The sequence below is a fragment of the Oryctolagus cuniculus genome, chromosome 11 (assembly GCF_051225735.1).
Source record: "Oryctolagus cuniculus isolate XC-2025 breed Fujian yellow rabbit chromosome 11, ASM5122573v1, whole genome shotgun sequence".
Taxonomy (NCBI): domain Eukaryota; kingdom Metazoa; phylum Chordata; class Mammalia; order Lagomorpha; family Leporidae; genus Oryctolagus; species Oryctolagus cuniculus.
Window position 1 is genome coordinate 30,673,901 of NC_142877.1, and position 24,710 is coordinate 30,698,610.

Sequence of the window (24,710 nt, forward strand, 5' to 3'; positions counted from 1 at the left end):
GCCTGAACATGATTATGCCTTGTCGTTGCAGAGTCTGTCTGGGAGGCACGATCTTCCCTGGTTCCACTGCTGCAGTCTACACAGAGCTGTCAACACCTTGTCCCTTGGCTCGCCAAGATCTGGACTCTGAATCCTCTTCTTTGGCTGCAGCCAGAGTGGTCAGGCTGGCACAGTGACTGAGCACGTGCCTCTGGCACCAGACTTCCCTGCGTTTAACTCTAGGCTTCACAGTGTACCAGCTGGGGCCCTTGAGCAAGTTCCTTAATGTCTTCTTGCCTCAGTTTTCTCATCTGTTCAGTAGGCTGCCTGGTCAGAGAGCCGTAAAGGCTCCATGAGTTCTGTTACAGCCTAGGAAAAAGAGCCTCCAACAGAGTAGGTTGCACATTAGAGCTGTGGTCTGTGGCTGCTCTGTCATCCCCCGCTTCCCCACAGTCCTCCCCTCACTGGCGTGATGATCTGCCGTCCCCCACAGGCAACTCCCTCTGCGCCTTTCTCCTTTCTTCCTTGCTGCATGACTGTATCAGTGCAAGCTCTGGTGGGGAACAGAGAACAGTCTCACCAGGTGGTTTAAGGCGTAATGAAGAGATCACGTGCACAGGCAGGTGTGAGCAACTGCAGGGGAAGCACCACCTGGCTTAGCAATACCGAGGGAGCTCTGCCCGAGGAGCTGTGAGCCTGGTGGCGCAACACAGCCAGCCCATGGCAGCCACCTCAGGTTGCGGGAGCCAGGGAAACGAATAGGTCAACTATGCTTTTCTCCTCCCCTCACCTCTTGCTAGACCTCCTCTTGGTTCCCAATTCAAAGACAGAGGGCAAGGGCAGCTATCAGTATAGCCCATTTAGGCAGCCTCCCAAGGGCAGAACAGATGGAGGCAGTGCAGAGTGGACACAGACCCAAGGGCAGGGAGAAGAATCTTCACAGTGCCCTCTGGCACCCATGGTCTGCAACCCCCACTCCACCTTGGGTCCTGGCCCCTTGCAGTCTGACCCATACCTGCCTCTCCACCCACAGGTCCCCATACCCCCAGCGCAGGTTTCCTCCCCGGCCACTCTGCCAGTGTGCACTCTGCTGGTCAACACACCATGACCTGTGCACCTCTTCTCAATTTTCTGTGCTTATTCCTTTTCCTAGGAGTGCCCTTCCCTCCTTCTAGGCATTTCTCCAAATGCTGCGTGTCCACACAGATATCCTTGTTCTCTGCAGCCTTCGTTACAGCACACACAAGCTGTGGCCTTGCTGTTTCTTGGTGGCACTGCTTTCCATGTGGACTAGAGCACCCACTCTGTGGGCAGGGACCGCATGTATCATGGTCATCCCTGCATTCCATCGTGGTGCCTCCCAGGTCACTGAAATGAAAACGAGTGCTCAAAAACTGGATTGCATTGGAATGACTGATGGAAGGGTAGGACAATGTCATTTTCCTGGTGAAAGATGGTGTTGTTGTGAATAGCAGATCCAGCACAATTAACTCTATCGTGTGTTGTGTGTAACCAGGTCACTCCCTGACACCCACCCTCCCTACACACAACCAGATTTGGTTGCTATTATGTCCTCTGGCTGAATTTATCTGTGTGATTTTTTTTTAAGATTTTTTTTTTTACTTATTTATTTGAGATGTAGAGTTACAGATAGAGAGAAAGATCTTCCTTCTGTTGTTTCACTCCCCAGATAGCCGCAACGGCCAGAGCTGTGCCAATCGGAAGCCAGGAGCCAGGTGCTTTTTCCCCGTCTCCCATGCAGATGCAGGGGCCCAAGCACTTGGGCCATCCTCCACTGCCTTCCTGGGCCACAGCAGAGAGCTGGACTGGAAGAGGAGCAGCTGGGCCTAGAACCAGCATCCATATGGGATGCTGGCACCGCAGGCAGAGGATTAACCTACTGCGCCATGGCGCCAGCCTCCTGTGTGATTGTTTATTCTGTGTTTTATTTCCTCTTCCAGATCTTTAGCTCCATGAGGGCAGGGGCCATGTTTGTGTTGCTCATCAAATAATCTCTAGACCTAAGAACAGAATGTTATGTAATAGGTTTTTCCTAAATGTGTTAATTTTGTTTCTCGTTTCTCTTTCCCACCGGTGCTTATTTGTAGTTCTTAATTTGGGGTTCCAAGTAAAATGTATTTCATTGTAATCTGGATCATTTCAAGCCTATTTAGTAATTTTGAAGATGCATAACAGGCACTATCAGCTCTTATAATTGAAAATTGGCTTCATTTTATATTATTTTTACCATTGTGATAGCCTAACCAAATTTAATTATTAATGAATGACTTCAGGGAGCTGTTTTTAAAGGTCATAGATGATGTTTAATAACCTGAAAAAAGATTACTTTTTGGAAACAGGAAGTAGCAGCACAGCATAGTACCTTCATTTATTTAAGCCCCACTGTAAATAAATCATCTTTGCACCTGAGGTTTAATATTCTGGAAAAAATGTTCTGGAAAGGAAATTAAACTTGTGGTTTGAGATAACAGAGTTCTTGTGAACCTTATGTACTGGAGATATTAGGAAAAGATACTGATAAAAAAAAATAAAAGCAAAAAGCAATTAGTTTGGAGGGACTGAGTAGGTTTGTCAGAAGTGAAAACCTAAAAGTTGGAGCAGATGGTCTTCATAAACTTGGGGAAGATTAACTCTGGAGCCTTGTAACAGGTTTTTACTGACGCATCTGTTAGAAACTAATTGCCTCTTGTCTGCCTGATAACTTAGGCTTCAGTTTGGGAGTTTTGTAATAGAATCAATTAAAAGCTCATACTGTCCCTTTTTTCTATTAATTTACCAGTAAGTGGTTGGGGTTACATGGGTAATTTGATTTATTTTGAAGTTAATTGTAAGTAATTATAAGTAGTGTTTTACTAAGCAGCTTGTCCTTTATAATTTGCTTTTAGCTACAATATAATTTCTTATCGCCTTCTTAACAGTCTTTTCTTTAGCAAATAAAACAAGACTAGGCAATATCTGTGAAGGTAATATATTTTTTAAAAGATTTATTTATGTATTTGAAAGGCAGAGTGACAGAGAGAGAGGTAGAGACAGAAAGAGAGCAAGATCTTCCATCTGCTGGTTCACTCCCCAGATGCCCAAAACAGCCAGTGCTAATCCAGGCCAAAGCTAGGAGCCTGGAATTCCCTCTGGGTCTCTCACCTGGGCAGCGGGAATCCAAGTAGTTGGGCCATCATTTACTGCTTTCCCTGGTGCATTAGCAGGACCAGGACTTGAACTGGGATTGCAACATGGGGTGTAGGCCAGTTTAACCTGCTGTGCCACAACACCTGCCTGAAGATAATGTTTTTAAAGTAGATGAAAATAGAATGCTTTTGGGGCCCAGCACCATGGTGCACTAGGTTAATCCTCCGCCTAGCATCCCATGTGGGCGCCGGTTCAAGTCCTGATTGCTCCTCTTCCAGTCCAGCTCTCTGCTGTGGCCCAGGAAGGCAGTGGAGGATGGCCCAACTGCTTGGGCCCTGCACCTGCATGGGAGACCAGGAAGAAGCACCTGGCTCCTGGCTTTGGATCAGCATAGCTATGGCCGTGGTGGCCATTTGAGGAGTGAACCAACGGAAGGAAGACCTTTCTCTCTGTCTCTCTCTCTCTCTCACTATTTGTTACTCTACCTGTCAAGTAAATAAATAAAAATCTTAAAAAAAAAAAAAAAAGAAAATAGACTGCTTGGTGACTCTTAATTTTTGGTGATGGAAGATCAGTTTTGGCCCAGGCCTGGTATAGATTGCCGTCGTTAGAGCTCAGAGCAGGCAAAAGCAGAACTGGAATCTTAATTCTCACATAAGCCTTTACATCTGTTTGCATCTGTTATATCCCCAAAAGCTGCACATAGTATACCCTGCAGCCCAGTTCCCACCACCTGGGGCAGGAAGGAAGGGACACAGGAGGGCTCCTGGGCTCTGGTGCTGTTGTTTCTTGATCTGGGGACTGCTTACACTGAGTGTGTTCAGTTTGTGAAGATTAATAGAATGTGGGCTTTAGGTACTTTTATATATGCATGTTGTAGCTTAATAAAAAGTGTAAAGAACATGCGTTTAAAGATGTGGCATTGTGCCAGCGCCGTGGCTCAATAGGCTAATCCTCTTCCTGTGGCGCCGGCACCACAGGTTCTAGTCCCAGTCGGGGCGCCGGATTCTGTCCCGGTTGCCCCTCTTCCAGGCCAGCTCTCTGCTGTGGCCAGGGAGTGCAGTGGAGGATGGCCCAGGTGCTTGGGCCCTGCACCCCATGGGAGACCAGGAGAAGCACCTGGCTCCTAACATCGGATCGGCGCGGTGTGCCGGCCGCAGTGCGCCGGCCGCGGCGGCCATTGGAGGGTGAACCTTTCTCTCTGTCTCTCTCTCTCACTGTCCACTCTGCCTGTCAAAATAAATAAATAAATAAATAAATAAAAATAAAGATGTGGCATTGCAATAACCATGTGCCTCATGCTGACTTAGGAGAAAACTCTTCCACGGGAGGCAGAGTGTCGCTCCCCCTCTTCGTGGAGGAGCAACACAGGACCCTGCGCTGTTCTTTCTGTCTGCTCGGCCCTCCCCGGGTTTGCTGCTGGTTCTTCCCGGGTTGGCTACTATCCCTTCCACCTCCGTGGAAGGGCAGTTCCCCCTGGCCGCATTCCCCACTTCCGCAGGGGAGCGGCACACCGCCGGCCGGCTCTCTGGGGGGCTGCACGGGTTCCCTTAGATGTTCCCCATAGATGTTCCTGGTGCATGCCGTCTCTCTCCTCCTTTATAGTCCTTCTCTGCCAATCCCAACTCGGCTGCCCACACGCCGAGTACGCTGCTCTCCAATCAGGAGCAAGTCCTACAGTTAATTGGTTGAACTGGAGGCAGCTGTGCGGAAGCTGTTTACTTCTCTCCCAGCGCCATATTGTGGGAGAGCAGATGCATAGAATAAGTCCTAATTCGAGTAACTTAGTCTGGTCCGGATTGCTCCCCACAGATCCCCCTTTGTTTTTATTTTTTAGCGTTGATACGCGCCTGTCTTCGGTGTCCCGCAGCACACACTTTGCTCTACTTGCTAGAGTTGCCACAGGCTCTTACAAGTCCTATCAATCAGGCAAACCGAATCCGGGTCCTCTCTTCGCCATTGTGAGGAGGTTTTTAGGCGCTGATGCGTGCCTGTGTTCGGTGCCCTGCAGCGCATACTCTGCTCTGCTAGAACTGCCTGCAGGTGTTTACAAAACCTATCAGGCAAACCGAATCCAAGCCTTCTCATTGCCGTATTGTGGGGGAGACTTATTAGTGTTAGTTTGTGCCTATCTTCGGTGACCTGCAGCTCATACTCTGGTCGAGCTTTGCTGGCGCTTACCGCCTTAAATCAGGCAGACCGAATCCAAGCCTCCTAATTATTGCATTGTGGGGAAGCTTTACTGATGTTAATTCGTGCCTGTCTTCGGTGACCTGCGGCTAGCCGCCCAGGTGCTCATCGCCTCACTAATCGGGCAGACCGAATCCAAGCCTTCTAATTGGCATGTTGAGGGGAGGCCTTATTTTTCTCTATTTCTCTATCTCCGGGCATTCCTACCTCTCCCATTTCACTTCTATCTTCCAGCATTCCCATTTCTCTTTTACTTCACTTCCAAACTTCTGTTTCTCTTATCCCCGCAGCTTCCCGGCACCTCGCCCCGCCGGCGGGTTCCCGGCACCTCGCCGCTTCAGCCCGCGCGCCTCTCTCATCTGCGCAGCTTCCCGGCTTTGCGCGGCTCGGCTTGGCTTTGCGCGCTCCGCGGTCTCCACGCTTAACCCTTTCGCGTCTGAACCACGGCCTACGCCAGCGTTCCCTATCTATTCACGCCCCATGCTCTCTCTGCACGCGGCGGCTTCCGCGAGTAACACAGCGTAGCTTGCGTCTCCGCCACTAGGATTCAATCCAAGTTCCCCGGGCTAGCCTGGCGAATTCAACCCAGCGTACGTCTCCGCCCCACGATCTGGCTTCCCGTCCTTTGCTCCCCGGGCTAATCAGACGGATCCCAATCTGGCTTACGTCTCAGCTTCTGGTTTCAACTTTTCGCCCCCTATTCCCGGGCTAACTTGAGAACCCCAAAGTGGCTTTCGTTTCCGCCTCGGCCTGCCCCCCGCGGCTTCAATTTCCCTAACATTTTTCTCTACCCGGTATGTTTCCCCAAACTTTCCTCCAACGATATTCCTCCCTCATTTCTCCTGGCCTCTCCCCACAGTCCGCGTCCGAGTCTGTTTGTTCTAGCTTTCACTTTCGCTTTCGACCTTAGAGATTTCTCCCAGCTTCCCCCCGTAGTCCGAATCCGAGTCTATGCCTAGGCTTTCAATAGCTTCTTCCGGCTCCTTTTTCGTCCGGCTTTTCCCTAGGCTGTTTGCTAGTCTCTCTCTCCGGTATTTTCCCAGTTCTTCCCGTTTCTTCCCGTTTCTTCCCTCCTAAGTTTGCTATCCGTCCTAGGTTTCCTATCCGAGCTAGGTTTCCTATCCGAGTCACGGCACCATTATGTCGCTCCCCCTCTTCGTGGAGGAACGACACAGGACCCTGCGCTGTTCTTTCTGTCTGCTCGGCCCTCCCCGGGTTTGCTGCTGGTTCTTCCCGGGTTGGCTACTATCCCTTCCACCTCCGTGGAAGGGCAGTTCCCCCTGGCCGCATTCCCCACTTCCGCAGGGGAGCGGCACACCGCCGGCCGGCTCTCTCGGGGGCTGCACGGGTGTTCCTTCAGCTAGATGTTCCCCATAGATGTTCCTGGTGCATGCCGTCTCTCTCCTCCTTTATAGTCCTTCTCTGCCAATCCCAACTCGGCTGCCCACACGCCGAGTACGCTGCTCTCCAATCAGGAGCAAGTCCTACAGTTAATTGGTTGAACTGGAGGCAGCTGTGCGGAAGCTGTTTACTTCTCTCCCAGCGCCATATTGTGGGAGAGCAGATGCATAGAATAAGTCCTAATTCGAGTAACTTAGTCTGGTCCGGATTGCTCCCCACAGCAGAGGTCATTTAAAGTGACCCTGACAGAAGGTTAAAGATCATGCAAATACTGCAGCATCTTTTTGTTTTTGTGTTTATTTTGAAAGATTTATTCATTTACTTGAAAGAGCTACAGAGAGAGGGGGAGACAGAAGGATCTTCCATCCTATGAATCTGATGATTCATACCCCCCTCCACAAGTTGGCTGCAATAGCCAGGGTTGGGCCAGGCTGAAGCCAGGAGCCAAAAGCTTCATCCAGGTCTGCCATGTTGGTAACAGGGATCCAAGCACTTGAGTCATCCTCTGTTGCTTTTCCCAAGCCATTAGTAGGGAGCCATATCAGAAGTGGAGCAGCTAGGACACAAACCGGCGCCCATATGGAATGCTGGCACTGCAGGTGGTAGCTTTGCCTACTCTGCCACAATGTCAGCCCCCAAGTACTGCAATATCTTTTATTATCTACCAAAAGAAACTGTGGAGACACATCGGCTTAGCCATAGTCTATGAAGACCCATGAAAGCATATCCAAATCCCCACCTCCTTTGGATGTCAACTTAGGTTTTGTGGTTCAGTGAAGTCTGTGGCATCTCCAGGTTCTACTCTATAAGCTTTGATTGTAGCCATTGTCAAAGAACATAGCTTAGCAGTTAGAACTCTAGGTGTCTTATTTTTTGATTCTTTATTTTTTTAAAAAAGATTATTTGAAAGGCAGATTGAGAGAGAGAGAGAGAGAGAGAGAGATCTTCCATGTGCTGGTTCACTTCCTAAATGGCTGCAACAGCTAGGGCTGGGCCAGGCAGAAGCTGGGAGCCCAGAGTTTCTTCTGGGTCACCCATGTGGGTGCAAGGGCCCAAGCATTTGGGCCATCTCCCACTGCGTTCCCAGGAGCATTAGCAGGGAGCTGAATCAGAAGAGGAGAAGCCTGGACTTGAACCAGTGCCTATATGGGATGCTGGCACTGTAGATGGTGGCTTAGCCCACTGTGCGACAGCACTGACCCCTGATTCTTTATTGACTGCAAGCTTGCTGAAGCCAACAGAACTACCTTTCCTTTCTCCATCCAGGGCCAGGCTCTTGGTGGGTATTTAATAGAAAGTTGCAAGTGATCAACTGTTGCCCTGAAAGAAGTGGGAAGAGGAGGGTAGGTCCTGCTGGAGGCAGGAGCAGGCCTTTGCTTTTAAGTAGCAGTGCTTTTGTGGCTTCCTTTTAATTGTCTCAATTTGATTTCTCTAATCCCTGTGACCTTTCTCTTTCCCTCTCTCAAAATGTGCTTATTTGCTTGTTCACTGAGGATTAGGAAATAAGATAAAGGACACAGAAGAAAAAGATAAACACCGTAATCCTTCCGGGCAGCGGGAAGCTCTTTGACTATTTTGTTATATTTCTCCTCCTTTTGCTTTTCTGTAATGCCATTGCTTTCGAGCTGTCTCCTCTCTCCCGCCTCCCACACGTTGTTTTCCTTTCTTAGGAGAGGTGGGAGTGAGTTCAACAGAGAAACCTACATTGTTAAAGGCCACATTTAGTACAGTGGAAACTGTGTGTTGCTGCCTCAGTTTCCTTTACTCTGTACCTGAAGATGAAACTTGGTTAAGACCTGGGCTTTTGTGTGTCTCCAGAAAAGAATGTAACATGATGTGTAACTCAAGCTCCTCATCATCACTTGTTTGTGCTTTTTGAGATTAGCCTGGACAGTGTACACATTATACACTAACTAACGAAGGCTTAGAATTCTTCCAGGATAGAACCATGCTGCTTCCTAATACTGTTACAGGGATTCGGAGTCGGTTCTTTGTCTCACAGTGCTGAAGAATTACAATGCAGACAATCAAGGGGGGTGGCGAGTAAAGCCAGTAGAAGTAGATTTTATTGAGAAACAGAGATTCCTGCTTGCCACGTGGGGTCCCCATGGGAGGGCTCCATCAAAGTCTGGGTATTGGGAGCTCACAGAGGGAGTGCATATCGGTTAATCAATTCTTCTACGTAGTTTTGATGTGCCAGGCGTCTGCTTAGTTTTTTCTGTCTCTTGTATAGCAGTCTTGGTTCCTGACCAGTTAGCTAATGTCCACCTCTTGGGAGATGTGACAGTTGAGAAATACTGTTGACCTGACCAGTTGAGGTAGGTTATACTTACCTGATCAATTGCTAAGCATTGAGACAGGCTGCTTTGTGCTGTGTTCTGTATGATGTCAGAGCCTAGTTTCTCATATGGTTACTATGGGTATGGGACCCATGTGTTCCCTACTTTCTTGGGGCTGTGTCTTTTGTCTAATAGTTGATAGCATGTTTCCTACAAACACCTGGTTCCTTATTCCCATAGGGTTTTTCCTAACCACCTATTAGCCCTTCTGACTCCTCACAATACGTTCATCCTAACCTTATCCTGAAAACAGAGCCAACTCCCACTTCCTTAAGACTTGTAAAATCTCATGAGTCCTTGTTCTATGCCCTAGAATTGTAGCAGATTTGCTTCTCCAGGTACAGAGTTTCTGGGCAGTTGTCCAGTTCTGTGCTAGTCTTCACGTTTCTGGAACTATGAGGTAACTAGCCAGTGCTGCATGGCTGACATGGCCTCCCTGCCATGGCCTGGAGCCCCTGGCCCATCAGGCTCTTGGGTGCACACAACACGGTACTTGTACCCCTGTTCTTTCCTCCTAAAAATAGACTCCCAAAGCAGACCCAAAATAGGCTGCCCTGCCTCTCCTGGGTTTTCTGTAGATGCTTTTCTCCCTGGACTCCTGTGAACTCTGTCCCTAGTTTCTCTTTAGACTCCTGGATTGTTTAAATGACTCTCTGTACAATGAGATTATTCACCGATGGGAAGAAAAATCATCCCTGGAACACTGATAGACTGTGTTTCTTATGACCTCTGAAGTCCCTTAATGGGCACATTGTTTTGTTTGTTCTGTTCTGGTTGAGGACGATGTGACGTCTGCATTATCTCTAAGCCCTGTCCCTGTTTAACTGTTGCTGTAAAATATTGTCTGTTCTGAACAGAGTCCAGCTAAGTGAATACCCTGTTGTGTGTGATACACACACACACACACGCACACACAGAGAGAGAGAGAGAGAGAGAGAGAGAATAGTTGTGTAGAAAAGAGAGATGAGATAGTTAGGATTTACATCTTCATCATTTCCATTCTCTCCAATGCTTAGCCTATGTCAGTTACATAAAGTGGCCCTATAATCCCCTTGGAACTCTGTTCCTCTAAGACGCTCCTGATGTCCTTGGCATTAGGGAGACAAAACTTTCAGTGATGTTTGCATTTGATTCTCTTTGATTTTTCTGAGCTTGGAATCCACGTAACTGCATGATGCTGAGTTTGTAGATATGACACTTGTGTTCTGCTGAGTGTCAATTTGAGGGTAGGTAGATTGGGAACTACCATTCACGTCCTTCTCTTGGAGGTCAGGGGGCGGGAGGAAGGTTCGTGGTAGGGTCTCCCTGACTCTGCGGAGTGCTTCTCCTATCTTGTGAGTCTTCTTCAAATACAACTTTTCATGTTTAAGGTTTTTTGGATAGAAAAATTAGCCATGTGCAACTTTGATGCAGAGGAAGAACTAAGAAGGGAATCATCTGCATTGTAAGACAGGTAAAAAATTGTTCTAAACTTACCCAGCTGGGTTGCATTCTGATTTGAGTAATTCTTTGAATAAAATAGCTTTTTTTTTTTTTTTGGTAATTAAAAATACTCTATTGTCAGAGTGAAAAAAAAGACTACAGAGTGTAGACAGATGACAAGAGTGATCAGAATGATAATGAGAACAGCAGTGAGTGTTTCTCAGGTTCTAACAGCACTTCACTTGCATCACTGCCCCCATCCTCTTCCAGTTCTGCAGGCCAGGGACCGTCGTGGAAAAGGTATATGGTAAGAAGACTTCTCCATGTTTTCAACCTTGTGTCTTAGTCTGTTCGGGTAAGCCACCTTAGACTTGAAGTCCAAGATCAAGTGGTCAGCAGATTTTGTATCTGGTTAGGGCTCACTTCCTGGTTCCTGGGTACCTTCTAGCTATGTCCTCTTGTGGTGGAAGGGGCCCTGGGGCTCTCTGAGGTCTCCTTCATAAGGGCACTAATCTCATTCATCAGGGCTCCTCCTTCAGGACCTATTAACCCATAAAGGCTCTGCCTCCTACCACAGTCACCTTGAGGTTTAGGATTTCAACCTAGGAACTTGTAGGAGACACAGCATTCAGGCCATAATACCCTGCTTTCTAAAACTTATTAGAAAAATCAAGTCATCAAATCTATTTTAAAAAATATTTATTTTTATTTATTTGAAAGGCAGAGAAACAGAATAAAAATCTCCCATCCACTAGTTCACTCCCCAAATATTTGCAATAGCCGGGGGCTGGGCCAGGCCAAAATCAGGAGACCGAAGCTCCATCCAGGTCTCAGGTAAGGCCCCCCATTACTTGAGTAATCTGCCTCCTAATGGTGTGCCTGAGTGGGAAGCTGGGATTGGGAGAAGAGCCAGAACTCTGAAATGCAATACCGATGTCCCAAGCTGGGTCTTAACTGCTGAGCCAAATTCCTGCCCTAAGTCTCCCTTTTAAAGATTTATTTGAAGAGCAGAATGACAGAGAGAGAGAGAGAGAGAGAGAGAGAGAGAGAGAGAACCATCTGCTGGTTTACTCCCCAAATGGCTGCAACAACTGGGGCTGGGCTAAGCCAAAGCCAGGAACCTGGGACTCCATCCAGTTCTCCCACAGGATTGGCAGGGACCCAAGCACTTGAGCCATCTTCTGCTGCTTTCCCTGGTGCATTAGCAGAGCACTGGATTGGAAGCAGAACAGCCAGGACTCGAACCAGTGCTGTATTAAGGGAAGCTGGCATTGCAAGCAGAGGCTTAACCCACTGTGCCACAAAACCAGCCCCCATCAGCTTCCTTTTATTCTTTTTTCTCTTTTTTATTTATTTGACAGAGTTATAGATAGTGAGAGAGAGAGACAGAGAGAAAGGTCTTCTGTCCATTGGTTCACCCCCTAAATGGCCGCTACAGCCGGAGCTATACCTATCTGAAGCCAGGAGCCAGGTGCTTCTTCCTGATCTCCCATGCGGGTGCAGGTGCCCAAGCAGTTGGGCCATCCTCCACTGCCTTCCTGGGCCACAGCAAAGAGCTGGACTGGAAGAGGAACAGCGGAGACTAGAACTGGCGGTCATATGGGATGCCGGCGCCGCAGGTGGAGGATTAACCAAGTGAGCCACGGCACCGGCCCCCTCCTTTTATTCTTGACCACCTGCTAGTATTTCTGAAGACACAGGTTACATTCTGCAGATACTGGGAAGTGACAGAGGTTCAGCTAGGGGCTGTTGCCTTCCTCTTTCCACTAGCTTTCCAGATCCTTCCTGCTAATTCTGTCATGTTGATTTGGGATTGTTCTTTAGCAATAAGAACCAGGGCAGTGCACTAATTCATTCTGGTTTGCTATAAACCATTTCCCTTAGTGCATTGTGCCAGAACACTCCAGCTAGGACAGGGTTCCTGCCTCTAAGAAGTCTCAGTTGGATGAAGGAACTGACACCCACAGACCTCCCACAGGAAGTAAGTGCTATGGAGTGCTGCAGAACTGTGCCAAGAGCTGGTCAGACCTACCTGGGGAATTGGGAGAGGCCTCCTGGAGAAGGGGTACAGTCACGGGGTCCCTGTGGAGCAGTGGAGCCCTCCAGGTGGAGAGAACAGGGAAGGGGAATGTCGGGGCTGTGTTTGGCAGCATGCGAGTGTCAGGACTTTTGGCAGAGACTGGTGAGGAGCACAGATGGCATTTAAAGTAAACTCTGAGTCACTCTGCAAATTACAGAAATTCAAGGAGAAGGATCTGGAAACCCTCCAGCAAGTTATATGACCTTCTGATCTCTCAATAACCAGTTTGTGTCCAGCTAATACATGGAAGTTCTCTGCCAAGTTGTGTCACATAGGAAAGGTTGCAGAATAATTTTTAAATGATGAAAACAGGTCTCATGCCTTAGCTGGTATACTCAGGGCACACTTTTCATTCTGTGAAGCAGCTTTGTCCTAGCAAGTTGCCCCTGTGTTGTGCATTTTCCTTTCATGCCCCAACTACCAAAATCACTGACTAAAGATGAAGTTAAATTTCCAAAGCAGGGCCAGGAGATACTCATTTTCTGAATGCAACAGTGCTTGAGATGGAAGCTATGGGTTTTTTTTGTTTTTGTTTTGTTGTTGTTGTTTTCTTTTTTTTTTTTTTTTGTTTTTTGGTCTCATTCTCTCTTTTTTTTCCTTTCTAATTTTAATTACTTATTTTCATGTTTGAAAGGCTGAGAAACAAAGGCAGGGACAGAAATCTCCCATCTGCTGGTTAACTCTCCAAATGCCTGCAAGAGCCAGAGCTAGGCCGAGCCCAAGCCAGCAGACCAAAACCCCATCCAGATCTCTCATGCGTGTGGCAGTGAGCCAACCACTTGAGCCATCATTAGCTGCCTCCCAGGCTGCACATTAGCAGGAAACTGGATCGGAAGTGGAGCAGCCAGAACTGGAGCCAAGCACTCAGGGGCTGTGTACATCCTTATCAACATGACTTAACTGCTGTGCTGAACACCTGCTGTGTGGTTTTGTCTAATTCTTGTTGCCTTGACTGTGGTTTGTTTGGGTTTGTTTTTTTTTAAGCCTTGATTTTCCTGGACAAGATGAATTGCTTCCTTTGGTTTAGCTGAGACAGGTGTGCACAGACTTCTACTTCTTCAGAGTGATTTCAGTGTAGGTGTTGAGGTGGTATGGATTTTTTTTTTAATTTTTCAGCATGTCCAGAAGGTTGAATAGGGCAAGCAGTTTCACATAATTGTTAGCCTGCTTGATTAACCAAAGGAAAATCTGTAGTCATTTTCTGTGCCTAGTGTAAAATATTATAAAAATAGTTTGGATATATATGTGTGTGTGTGTGTGTGTGTGTATATATATATATATATAAAAATATATATAAAGATTTACTTATTTGTTTGAAAGACAGAGTTATACAGCGAGGGATAATCTTCCATCTGCTGGTTCACTCCCCAGATGGCTGCATGACCAGGGCTGGGCCAGGCTGAAGCTAGGAGCCAGGAGCTTTCCCCCAGATCTCCCACATGGGTGGCAAGGGCACAAGCACTTGGTCCATCTTCCACTGCTTCCCCAGGCACATTAGCAAGCAGCTGGATCAGAAGTAGAGCAGCTGGGACTTGAACCAGCGCTCAGATGGGATGTCGGCCTTCCAGGTGGTGCCTTAACCCACTGCGCCATAATACTGGCCCCTCATAAAATACTGTATTATGTATCTTGTTAATGCCTGGCAAGGTCTGTTGTGACAGTGGCTTCCATCTTTCAGCAGTGTGCATTCTTCCTCCTGGTTTCCCCTTGTTCCAATAACCCTGGCCATGGTGGCCTCTGGCTGCTCCCATCACTGAGCTTTGCCATTTCCTCTGTCTGGAGCCTGCCTGCCCCGCATAGTGCTCCTGCCAGCCCCACTTCCTCTTGCATTCAGGTCTCTGGTGAAATGCCCCTCCTCAAAGAGGACTTTCTAGACCTTCCTATCATCATCATCATCATCATCATCATCATCATCTTTTGTCTATTTGATGGGCAGAGTGACACACAGAGAGAAATAATCAGAAAGGGATCAATCTTCTGTCTGTTGATTCACTCCCCAAATGCGCACAACAACCAGGGTTGGACCAGACTGAAGCCAAAAGTCAGGAGATCTCATGTGGTTGGTAGGGGCCCAGTTACTTGGGCTGTCATCCGCTGCCCACTAGGTGTATTAGACAGAAGCTTGAAGAGAACCAGAGATGGGACTCAATCCCAAGGCACTCTGCTATGGGATGCAGGCATCCCAGTAGGCAGGTTAACGTGCTGCAACCAAAATGCCTGCCCCTTCAGCCTTCCTGTCTAAAACAGTGTTCTCACCCATCACTCTCTGGCCAGTCAGGAGGAGAGAGGATCCATATCTGGCAAAGCAGTTTGTCCATCCTATATATAGATCCCCAGTCCATAGTCCTTTCCCACGTAGAAGCTTCTAATTAGCATTTTAATGCCTCACTCATAAATATGAACTCACAGCCAAAGATTACCAGCTGTTTAAGGAGATTCTCTATTACAAAATATAGAGACCAAGACTAATAAGAAATGAACAACTTGCAAAATGGGGCAGGACAAATCTGCAAAACAAAAACAAAAGGGTGAAAAGAAAAAAATAACAGAAAAAGGGGCAAAGGAAGTCATCATTGAAATAATACAAGATACTTGGAAGAGGAACTGAGCAGGGTTCAGATCAGCCAGCTGTGCACAGGCTTGGAGGGTGGTCAGGTGGATGGTAGCAAGAGGATAGACGACTCCCGGGGAAGTTCCCAGGAGGCTAAGGATGGAGCATCATCCCTGCAGTTGGCCGTGTGGGAAACTGTACTAAGAGCTGTGGAGGGTGTGGGCAGAGATAGTTAAAAAGCAAAGCAAGCAAATGCAGAAAAGAAATATCTTCTTACCATGGAAGCAGTAATATTGTGCAATAAAGGAAAGACATTCTTAGTCCAGTCAGTAGTGATCAACACTTATATAATAATATAAACTCTGAACATGACTTTTATAAGAACATTGACCTAACTGTATTTAGAAATTGGGGCAGGCGAAGCCTCCGTGTATGTGTATATATAGGAGTGTGTGTGCATGTGTGAACCTGAGAGCTGGGTTCTTGACTTCTGTATAGTTTATCACCATACAGTGTCTAAAATTGATGCGTTGTCATAGATGAGCTTATTAATTAGACACAAAGATTCTAAAACTGGAGCTGGCATAGTGGCGTTAACGGGTTAAGCCGCTGCCTGTGATGCCAGCATCCCATATGGGTGTCAGTTTGAATCCCAGCTGTTCCACTTCTGATCCAGCTCCCTGCTAATACGCCTGGGAAAGCAGTGGAAGATGGCCCAAGTGCTTGGGCCTCTGCACCCATGTGGGAGACCCAGAAGAAGCTTCAGGCTCCTGACTTTGGCCTGGCCCAGTCCTGGCTGTTGCGGCCATTTGCGGAGTGAATCAGCGGATGGAAGATCTCTCTATATATATCTCTCATTCTCTCTGTAACTCTGCCTTTCAAATAAATAAAATAAATCTTTAGGGAAAAAAAGACTTTAAAAACAGAAGGAATAGAAAGGTGAAAGGGTAGATTGTGGGAAATGGAAAGGAAGATGAAGAGGGTAAGAAACTTGTTTTTTACTGTGAGGCTTCTAGGCTCATCTGACTTTTAAAAGGTAATCGCATGTATTACATTGATTACAATAAAAATTAGTTATGAATTAAAATTAGTTTTAAGCAGCCCTTCTGTGAGCCCTTGATGTACATTTGGTTGATATGACATTTTGTCCAGCAGGTGGTTGGCAGGCCCATTTGTTTAACCAAATTCATTTTCACTTGCACGTAGAGCAATTAACTCAGACTCACCTTGTTGGAAGTCATTTGAAGACATTTTTCATTTCCTTCTACAACATGGAGACAGATTGGACTGTGGCTTGTGGTTGTTGAGGACGTAGGCTTATTAAAAGTGAAGTAGATGCATGTGATATTAAATTGAGCTTTTTAAATTACTTTAGATTTAATGACGTACCTTTGCCATGTATTTAATCTTCAGCAAATATTTACCCTGCCTAACCTGGCAGATTTGCACTTTCTAACTTGTCATGTCAAATGAAGCATTTTCTCTTTCCCTTTCCCTCAGAAAGATCTCTGTTCAAAATTATAATCTTTTTAAAAATAGCTGACACATCCTCCCTTGTGGAAAACATTCAAAATTTCCATTCTATGATTCAAAACTGATCTTTCTCACTTCTTGGAGCTTTAGTCTACACTTAGTGATATATTTTTTTATACAGTTTAATGTTTTTGTTCCACTAGCTAGGTCATAGAGAGAAGCATAGATGGACTGATTAGTGGTTGGAGATAGAGGGATGATGGGTAGATAAGACAGACAGGAAGACTGACAGACAAAATTGTACTAAGAATGTATGGAAATACAGTTTCAGATAATAGAGAATGTGCATACCTGTGTGTGTGTAGATATACTTTTAATTGAGATACAATTTACCTCCCATAAAGTGCCCACATCTTATGTGTTACCACTTGGTGAACTTCTACATATATATGAATACATACCCCTATAGCCATAACCCAGATCAAGATTTAGAAAAACAGAAATATGCATGAAAAAGTTTTCTAAGATGTATTTATTTGAAAGGCAGAGTTACAGAGATAGAATGAGAAAGATGGAGATATCTTCCATCTGCTGGTTCACTGCACAAATGGCCAAAACAGCATGGACCAGTTGGACCAGACCAAAGCCAGGAACCAGGAGCTTCATCTGGGTCTCCCATGTTGGGTACAGGGTCCCAAGTACTTTGGCCATCTCTGCTGCTTTCCCAGGTGCATTAGCAGGAGCTGGATTGGAAATGGAGCAACCAGGACTTGAACCTGTGCCCATATGGGATGCCTGCGTTGCAGGTGGTGGCTTGCCTTACTCTTGCCACAGTGCCAGCCCTACATGAAAGATTTATTGTGTGCATGGGGCTTGGGAGGCTCCTTATGGGAGTTAAAGTTTCAAATGCATTTTGAGGTTTTGTCACTTAGAGGTAAAAAAAAGATGAATCATCTAGTATAACCAATATAATATTTTTCTATTTTTTTCTTCTCAAGTTTGTTTTCCTTTTTTAGATTTATGAATTTATATGTGAAATGAAAGGGCTTTCGGGAGGGCCTTAGGTAACAGACAACTTTTTTTTTTTTTTTTTTTTGACAGGCAGAGTGGACAGTGAGAGAGAGAGAGACAGAGAGAAAGGTCTTCCTTTGCCGTTGGTTCACCCTCCAATGGCCGCCGCGCCAGTGCGATGCGGCCAGCGCACCGCGCTGATCCGATGGCAGGAGCCAGGAGCCAGGTGCTTCTCCTGGTCTCCCATGGGGTGCAGGGCCCAAGCACCTGGGCCATCCTCCACTGCACTCCCTGGCCACAGCAGAGGGCTGGCCTGGAAGAGGGGCAACTGGGACAGAATCCGGCGCCCCGACCGGGACTAGAACCCGGTGTGCCGGCGCCGCTAGGCGGAGGATTAGCCTAGTGAGCCGCGGCGCCGGCTAACAGACAACTTTTAAATGCCAATAAGGTTACCAGTAATTACTTCATGATGCTCTCTATTTATCTTCTCATGATTGGCATAGTGTATTTGGGAAAAGTAAGCTTAGTTTTTTAAACCTGATCAGTTCCTTTCCATGATATCTTCGAAGTAAGTGCAGATCATGGGAGAGTAAAAATACTTTTTTCCATGAGACTGTTTTGAACAGATACCTTGGTCTCCAATGGCAGCACACTTAACATTGCAGTGCAGACGCCCCTAGTGCAGCGGGCTTGAGCTGAGTTAGGGAGAGAGTCATTACTTGAAAAGCAAATGGAAATAGTTGATTACAGAGAGAGAAAATGTCATCTGCAAAACATTAAGAGCATTTACATTTTTCATGAAACCAACCTAGAACAACTTTGAAGTTGGATGATTATGCATAATTGGCTTATTATGGAATATGACTTTCAGAAAATGTAGAATGAACATGAACTTACTTTTAAAAAGATCATCTGTGATTTGAAATCAAAGTCTAGCTTTAGAGTCCTGTTTCAAAGAGTCCTGAACCACCTTGAAGACTTAACACAGACTTGTGTCATTCAATTCTAGGGGATAGAAAACCTTAAAATTCCATGTTGTTCCTCCTTCTACCTTCAGTGAAAATCTTTGTAAATTGACTTAGGTGATATTACTATTGTCAATGTTAAGCACTCTTAAAGAATTAGCTTTGGATGTAAGGGCAGTCTGGCTATGACCTTTATCATTTTGTTGATGTGATCAGATAAGAGACTGATGTCTAACCTTTTGACCGTTTCCTGAACGGCCTTATGTTGGCAGTTATTTTCTTAGAACTTTGGAGGTTTTATTCCATTGCCTTCTCGCTTGTGTTGTTGCGCCGGAGACTCGCACAGCTTGATTATCACTCATTTATGGGAAACCTGCCTTTTCTGGTTGGTTGTAAGGTTTTTGTCTTTGCCTTTGATGGTCTGCAGCTTTACATAGCTATACATTTCATTTTTCACTTGGCTTTGGTAAAGCATTGTGACTGCCAAATTTGAAAAATTATACTTTTCATCAGTTACGGGAGATCTCAACTAACTCATTGTGCATTGTCTTTCTTCCATTCTATTAATTCTTTCTAAAATTCCAGTTAGATGATATGAATTATGTATTTTTTCATTTTTCTATCTTTTTATATTTCTGCTAAGTTCTAAGTAATATCTTCAGCTCTGATTTCTATTTTCTAATTCTCTTTCCAGTTGTGTCTAGCCTTCCATTTTACTCATCCTCTGAGATGTAAATATCTTTATTTTAATTTGCCAGTTTTCTATATTTTACATTTTAAATTTTTTTCTCTTTTTCTTAATTCTCTGTTCATTTTTTGTAACCTTGTAGCTTTCTCAAACCATCCATTTCCTGTTTTATTTCTTTAACATTTTAAGCATGCTTGTTTTATGTTCTGTGGTCATTTAGTATCTACATTTTATCTGAGTCTTATTCTGGTGCTGGCTCTTTGTGCTTACCTCCTCAATAAAAGTACCCATTTTTGACATGTATTTTGTGAGTTTTAATTTTACTGTGAGCTCATAGTCAATGGAACTTTATGTGTAGGGTTTCTTTTGAGGTGTGGGTTGAAAGTACATTCCTCTAAGATTTACATGTTTCACTACACATAAGAGGGCACAATCTAGAACCATATTAAAATAAATACTGGCCTTGGGGTTTTTAGACCACAAAAGTAGTCTCAGTTCAGGTCACAATTGCCTATGAGTTCTGACTTGTGTTACATCTCGAGAAAGATTGTTTCTCCGTCCCTCCCTCTTTCTTTCCTTCTTTTCTTTCTCCACCCAGAGCAAGGCCAAGACAGATGAATTTTCTTACTGGGACCCTTTGCAAGGCAATATTTTCCTAGATCATCTTTCCTTGGCGGGTACAATTTCAGGGCCCTGGGTCTTCTGCAGTGAGCTCCTTTTAAGCATCACATTTTGTCATGTCTCCAAGCCTTGTGTCCTAAACCCTGTGTGGCCGTTAAAGCCAACAGGGTAGGTCTTGACGGCAGCTCAGGATTCACTTAGCTCTCAGAATTCCTACTTGCATTTTGCCTTTTGTCTTTTAAAACTTTCCATGCTTTATTACCATCCCAGTCACATTGAATAGATTTTCAAATATTTTTGTCCAGCAGTTTTAGATATTTCACAACATGGAGGACTTTCATAATACCTTATCTACAACCCTACCAGAGGTGTCCTTGTAAAGGCAGAAATTCAATTCTGTGATTGCCCTCACTTCTAGCTCTTAATACTCCGTGTTAGAAACATTTCAGTGCGAGTACTTGCCAACCCCTAATGGCTGTATTTTCTGTCATTTGATCATCTCAGCCTTACCTCCCCTGTTGCCTGCACACTTTTTCTGCACAGATTATGCTGTGCAAGTTTTACATTTTGTGTGGCTTTTTTTTTTTCCAGTTTTCCATACTCTCTGAAGTTATATGCTCCAGAAGAGAAGCTCAGAGCTTTGCTGTCCTTGAATTCAAGTGTAAGTGGGGGTGTGCGAGGGGTTGAGGATGATCCCCTATTACTGTTCCCTTGTATTTGCAGCCTTCTTAAATTTACCTCAGCGCTGCAAGGCTGACTCAGCCAGCAGTCATTCAGTGAACCCTACATCTTTTCTGCCCAGTTTCACAATCTTTTTTGTTTTTTTAAATGCCAGCCTACTTCTCCATCTTCAGTGTATTTACGAAGCCAAGCTTTTCCCTGAAGGTCTTTCCTTGATTTACAATTATTATCAACTTATAAACACCACCACCACCGCCACCACCAGGCTCTCTGGAGGTTGAGACATTTCGGTCCCTCCCACGTTCTGGTGCTGGTCCCGCTTGGGGGGACGTGCCTGGGGACAGCTGGAGGGCTCCACCAGCCTGGGCTTCTGTGTTTGACACTTGCCCACGCTGAGACACCTGCTATTCCCCGCCCACATTGAAATCTTGTTTGCTTGCCAGTGGGTGTGCTTGGGCCCTCTCAGCAGCCATGGTCTTCCTGCTGTGAGATGGGCACTGCTCCCTGTGACTCATCACTGTCACTCCCAGGCCAGGACGGGGCAGGAGAGATTGGTGAAGGTGATGTGCTTTCTGGGCGCCCATGAATGCTTATCCGTCTGGATTTTCCTTATGATAGGCGTCTGTCACTGGGCAGTAGACACACAGGAGCATTTACAGTTTACTTTATGAAGCCCAGATAACAAACAGCAAACACCTCACTACTTAGTTCTAACAGCTCTGCTGTGGGGACTACTCTTGTTGCTGTGGTAACAAACAAAGTGTCTGATTTACTGAGTGCTTACCATGTGCCAAGCTTTATACTGATAAATCATTTAATTCTTTTTTTTTTTTTTTTGACAGATAGAGTTAGACAGTGAGAGAGAGAGAGAGAGACAGAGAGAAAGGTCTTCCCTCCGTTGGCTCACCCCCAAATGGCCATTATGGCCGGAACTACGCCAATCTGAAGCCAGGAGCCAGGTGCTTCCTCCTGGTCTCCCACATGAGTGCAGGTGCCCAAGCACTTGGGCCATCCTCCACTGCCTTCCTGGGCCACAGCAGAGAGCTGGACTGGAAGAGGAGTAGCCGGGACCAGAACCTGGTACCCATATGGGATGCCGGCGCCACAGGTGGAGGATTAGCCAAGTGAGCCATGGCGTTGGCCCCAAATCATTTAATTCTTAACAGCAGTCCTAAGAGGTAGGAGCAGTTCTTCTTCCTGTTTTATACTTGGGGGAATGGAGATTCAGAGATGATAAGTGACATGCGCAAGATCAGTTAGTTCAAGTCTTCGAAGTGCAAAGGCCACGCTTACAAGCACTCTTCTGTCAGGACCGAAGCATACAGAGTTTTGCAGTGTGACTTTGTGCTTTTGCAAAGGCCAGTTCAAATTTGCACACATGTACACACTGCGTCCGTGCTTCTGCCATCGCACAGAACTGACTTAGGTGTGCCCTTGTGAAGACTGCTTTCAGAACCAGCCCATGAAGCATTAAGAAAATCGATTTCCTTTTGTGAACACACCCGGCTTTCTACCCCAGGCCATGTTACCCGGCTGTGTCACCTACACTATTCACTAGATTTCACTCCTAATGCTTCTTGACAGTTTCCAGGAGGCAATTCTGTCCCTTGAGGCTGGAGATTCGTCACCAGTGAAGACATTCAGAAGAAGCTTCCTTCCAGAGGGAGAGAGATACTTCCTAAGAGGCTCCAACATGTTTGTTTTTTGTTTTTAAGATTTATTTATTATTTGAAAGACAGACTGACAGAGAGGGAGAGACAGAGGTAGGGAGAAAAAGAAATCTTTCATCCATTGATTCACTCCCTAAATGGTTACAATTGCTAGGCCTGGGCCTATCCCAGCCTCCCACATAAGTGGGAGGGGTCAAAGCACTTGGGTCATCATCTGCTGCTTTCCCGGGCACCTTAGCCGGGAGCTGCGTTGGAAGCAGAGCAGCTAGGACTTGAACTGACGCTCTGAGATGGAATGTTGGTGTCACAGGCAGTGGCTTATTCTGCGTGCACCACAGCACTGACCCCTTTCTGGCGTGTTCTGGGCAGCATTGGCATTTTACAAAGGAGGGCTTGGCTCCTGGGGTGATCATGTAGTAGGGGGAACACTCAGCTGTATAATTGCATCCTGTGTATTGGTTTACAGTTCAATCTGTGTCTCTGTGGATTGCTATAGAGTGAAATCTGTTTGCAAACATGTGCATCTAACAAAAATTCTATTGCATATAGTAAAACGCTAGCTTTCCCTGTCTGTCACAGATGTTACCTTGTTTGAAAAAGTCTTGGTGCAGATGTTGACGCCAGAAGTGACTGCGTTTTCAGAGGAGCCCTGTTCTGTTCCCTTGTAGATCATAAAATGACCAAATATTGACTTGTTGATTTGGAAAGGTTGTGGGAGGCCCCGTTCTTCTTCAAGGAAAAAGGACTGGGCTTCTGCTTGCCCAGCCAAGCCAACGGGAACAGGGACAATCTCCCCCGTAAATATCCATCTGACAACGCGTCAAGCCTCATTTTTAAAAGGTTTATATTTTTCTTACAAGTGAGGTTAAAATTTCAACCCTCATCTTAATAAGTTGCTAGCATTTAATTTAACTCTGCTGAAGTAAACAGTCATAGTAAAAATAGCAGTGTTGCCATAGTTACCAAGACCCAAATCACTTGCCTTGCCTTTCTGCCTACAAGTGCTCCTCCCCATCAAGGCCAGGATGTGAACAAATCCCTTGAAATCTCCTATGTGAAATGAAAGTTCAAAAACAAAAATCAAAAAGCACCCACTTGGGGAAAGGGACTTTTGAAGTGATTGCTGTGTGTCAGTGGAGCTCCTCACTCTAAAGGAAATTGTCGCTCTAGTTCCTTTTGTCTGTCACCCCATTGTCCCCAGGAGTACAGGTGCAGAAGGAGCTGAGAGCTATTCCTCAGCATGTGGAGGGGTCAGGGCACTGGAGTTCTTGTTCCAATCCTGGCCCTAAGGTTCTGGTCCAGAGAATGAATGCAGCCAGGCTTCTAGCTGTTAAGGGGTCAGGTGCTGATCTGTTCGCCTGGTTACTCCTTTACCACCAAAGGTAAACCCAGACTCTTTTAAATGAAGCCTCAGAGTAAACCTCAATTTCTCATAGGAGAGAATTGGTCAGCATTTTTCAGATCTCAGCCAGTGGTTCCTAAACGTTCATTATCTGAGTCATCGAGGGAGGCCCTTGAACCCTGCTTGGCCCATGGTCACCAACGTGCAAAGTTATCACTGGCCCTAATTATGGCAAATGAGAGCCATGTGGAGGTCATTAGAGTTAAGAAAATTAATGAGCAGATAGAACTTTTTTGCATTTTCATTGCCAACCCCTTTTATGCAGTGATCTGGAGACTTTTGGGCTTGTCTCCATTTTCTAGTGCAGAAAATAAGATGCAGGTGAGCTGGATATGTCCTGCTCTTGCATCCACTTGGTACATGACTTTTTTATTAAAGGGTGTTGAAACAGAATATTGTCACCTTTGGGTCGTGATGAGCTGACACTGTGAGGGGTTGTTTTGCTTGAGAAGATTTGCTTTTTTTTTTTTTTTTTTTTTTTGACAGGCAGAGTGGACAGTGAGAGAGAGAGACAGTGCACTGCGCTGATCCGATGGCAGGAGCCAGGTGCTTCTCCTGGTCTCCCAAGGGGTGCAGGGCCCAAGGACTTGGGCCATCCTCCACTGCACTCCCTGGCTACAGCAGAGAGCTGGCCTGGAAGAGGGGCAACCGGGACAGAATCCGGCGTCCCGACCGGGACTAGAACCCGGTGTGCCAGCGCCACAAGGCGGAGGATTAGCCTAGTGAGCCGCGGCGCCGGTCAAGATTTGCTTTTGAAAGAAAAACCAACCTTGTGCCTTCTCAAGGAGTCTTTATTTCACTTTTTTTAAAATCCCTTTATGTGTTAAAGACTGGAATAATTTAGTCATGAGATTAATCAAAGAAAAATCAAATAAAAATGTTTTATTTTTAATTTGTTTTGTGAGCCATTATTTTTAAAAAAATAAAGAGTGGAACAACAACAACAAAAAAACCCCAATGGAAAGATATTGAAGAACAGGGCCCACAAATGGCCCATAGTGTGTGGAAAACAGCTCAGCCATAATCAGGGGAATGGGATTTGAAGTGTCTGACAGCACCGGGATTTGGCAAAGATGTGAAGAAATGGGAA

At 45.9% G+C, this 24,710-nt stretch overlaps 1 protein-coding gene across 6 annotated transcripts in view; it reads left to right on the top strand.

Annotated features, from left to right (window-relative positions):
• Positions 1–24,710, top strand: part of SHLD1 (shieldin complex subunit 1) — a 120,833-nt gene that overhangs the window by 80,065 nt on the left and 16,058 nt on the right. For 2 of the 6 annotated variants that reach the window (XM_089307256.1, XM_089307255.1), the window contains exon 3: positions 24,107–24,512. The exons of 3 other annotated variants lie outside the window; for them this stretch is intronic. In XM_089307256.1, the coding sequence (XP_089163382.1) occupies positions 24,107–24,429 (323 nt within the window). In that variant the 3' untranslated portion in view covers positions 24,430–24,512. Of the gene's footprint in view, positions 1–31; positions 3,664–24,106; positions 24,513–24,710 lie in introns of those variants that run through there. One more of the 6 variants, XM_089307258.1, reaches the window with a different exon arrangement.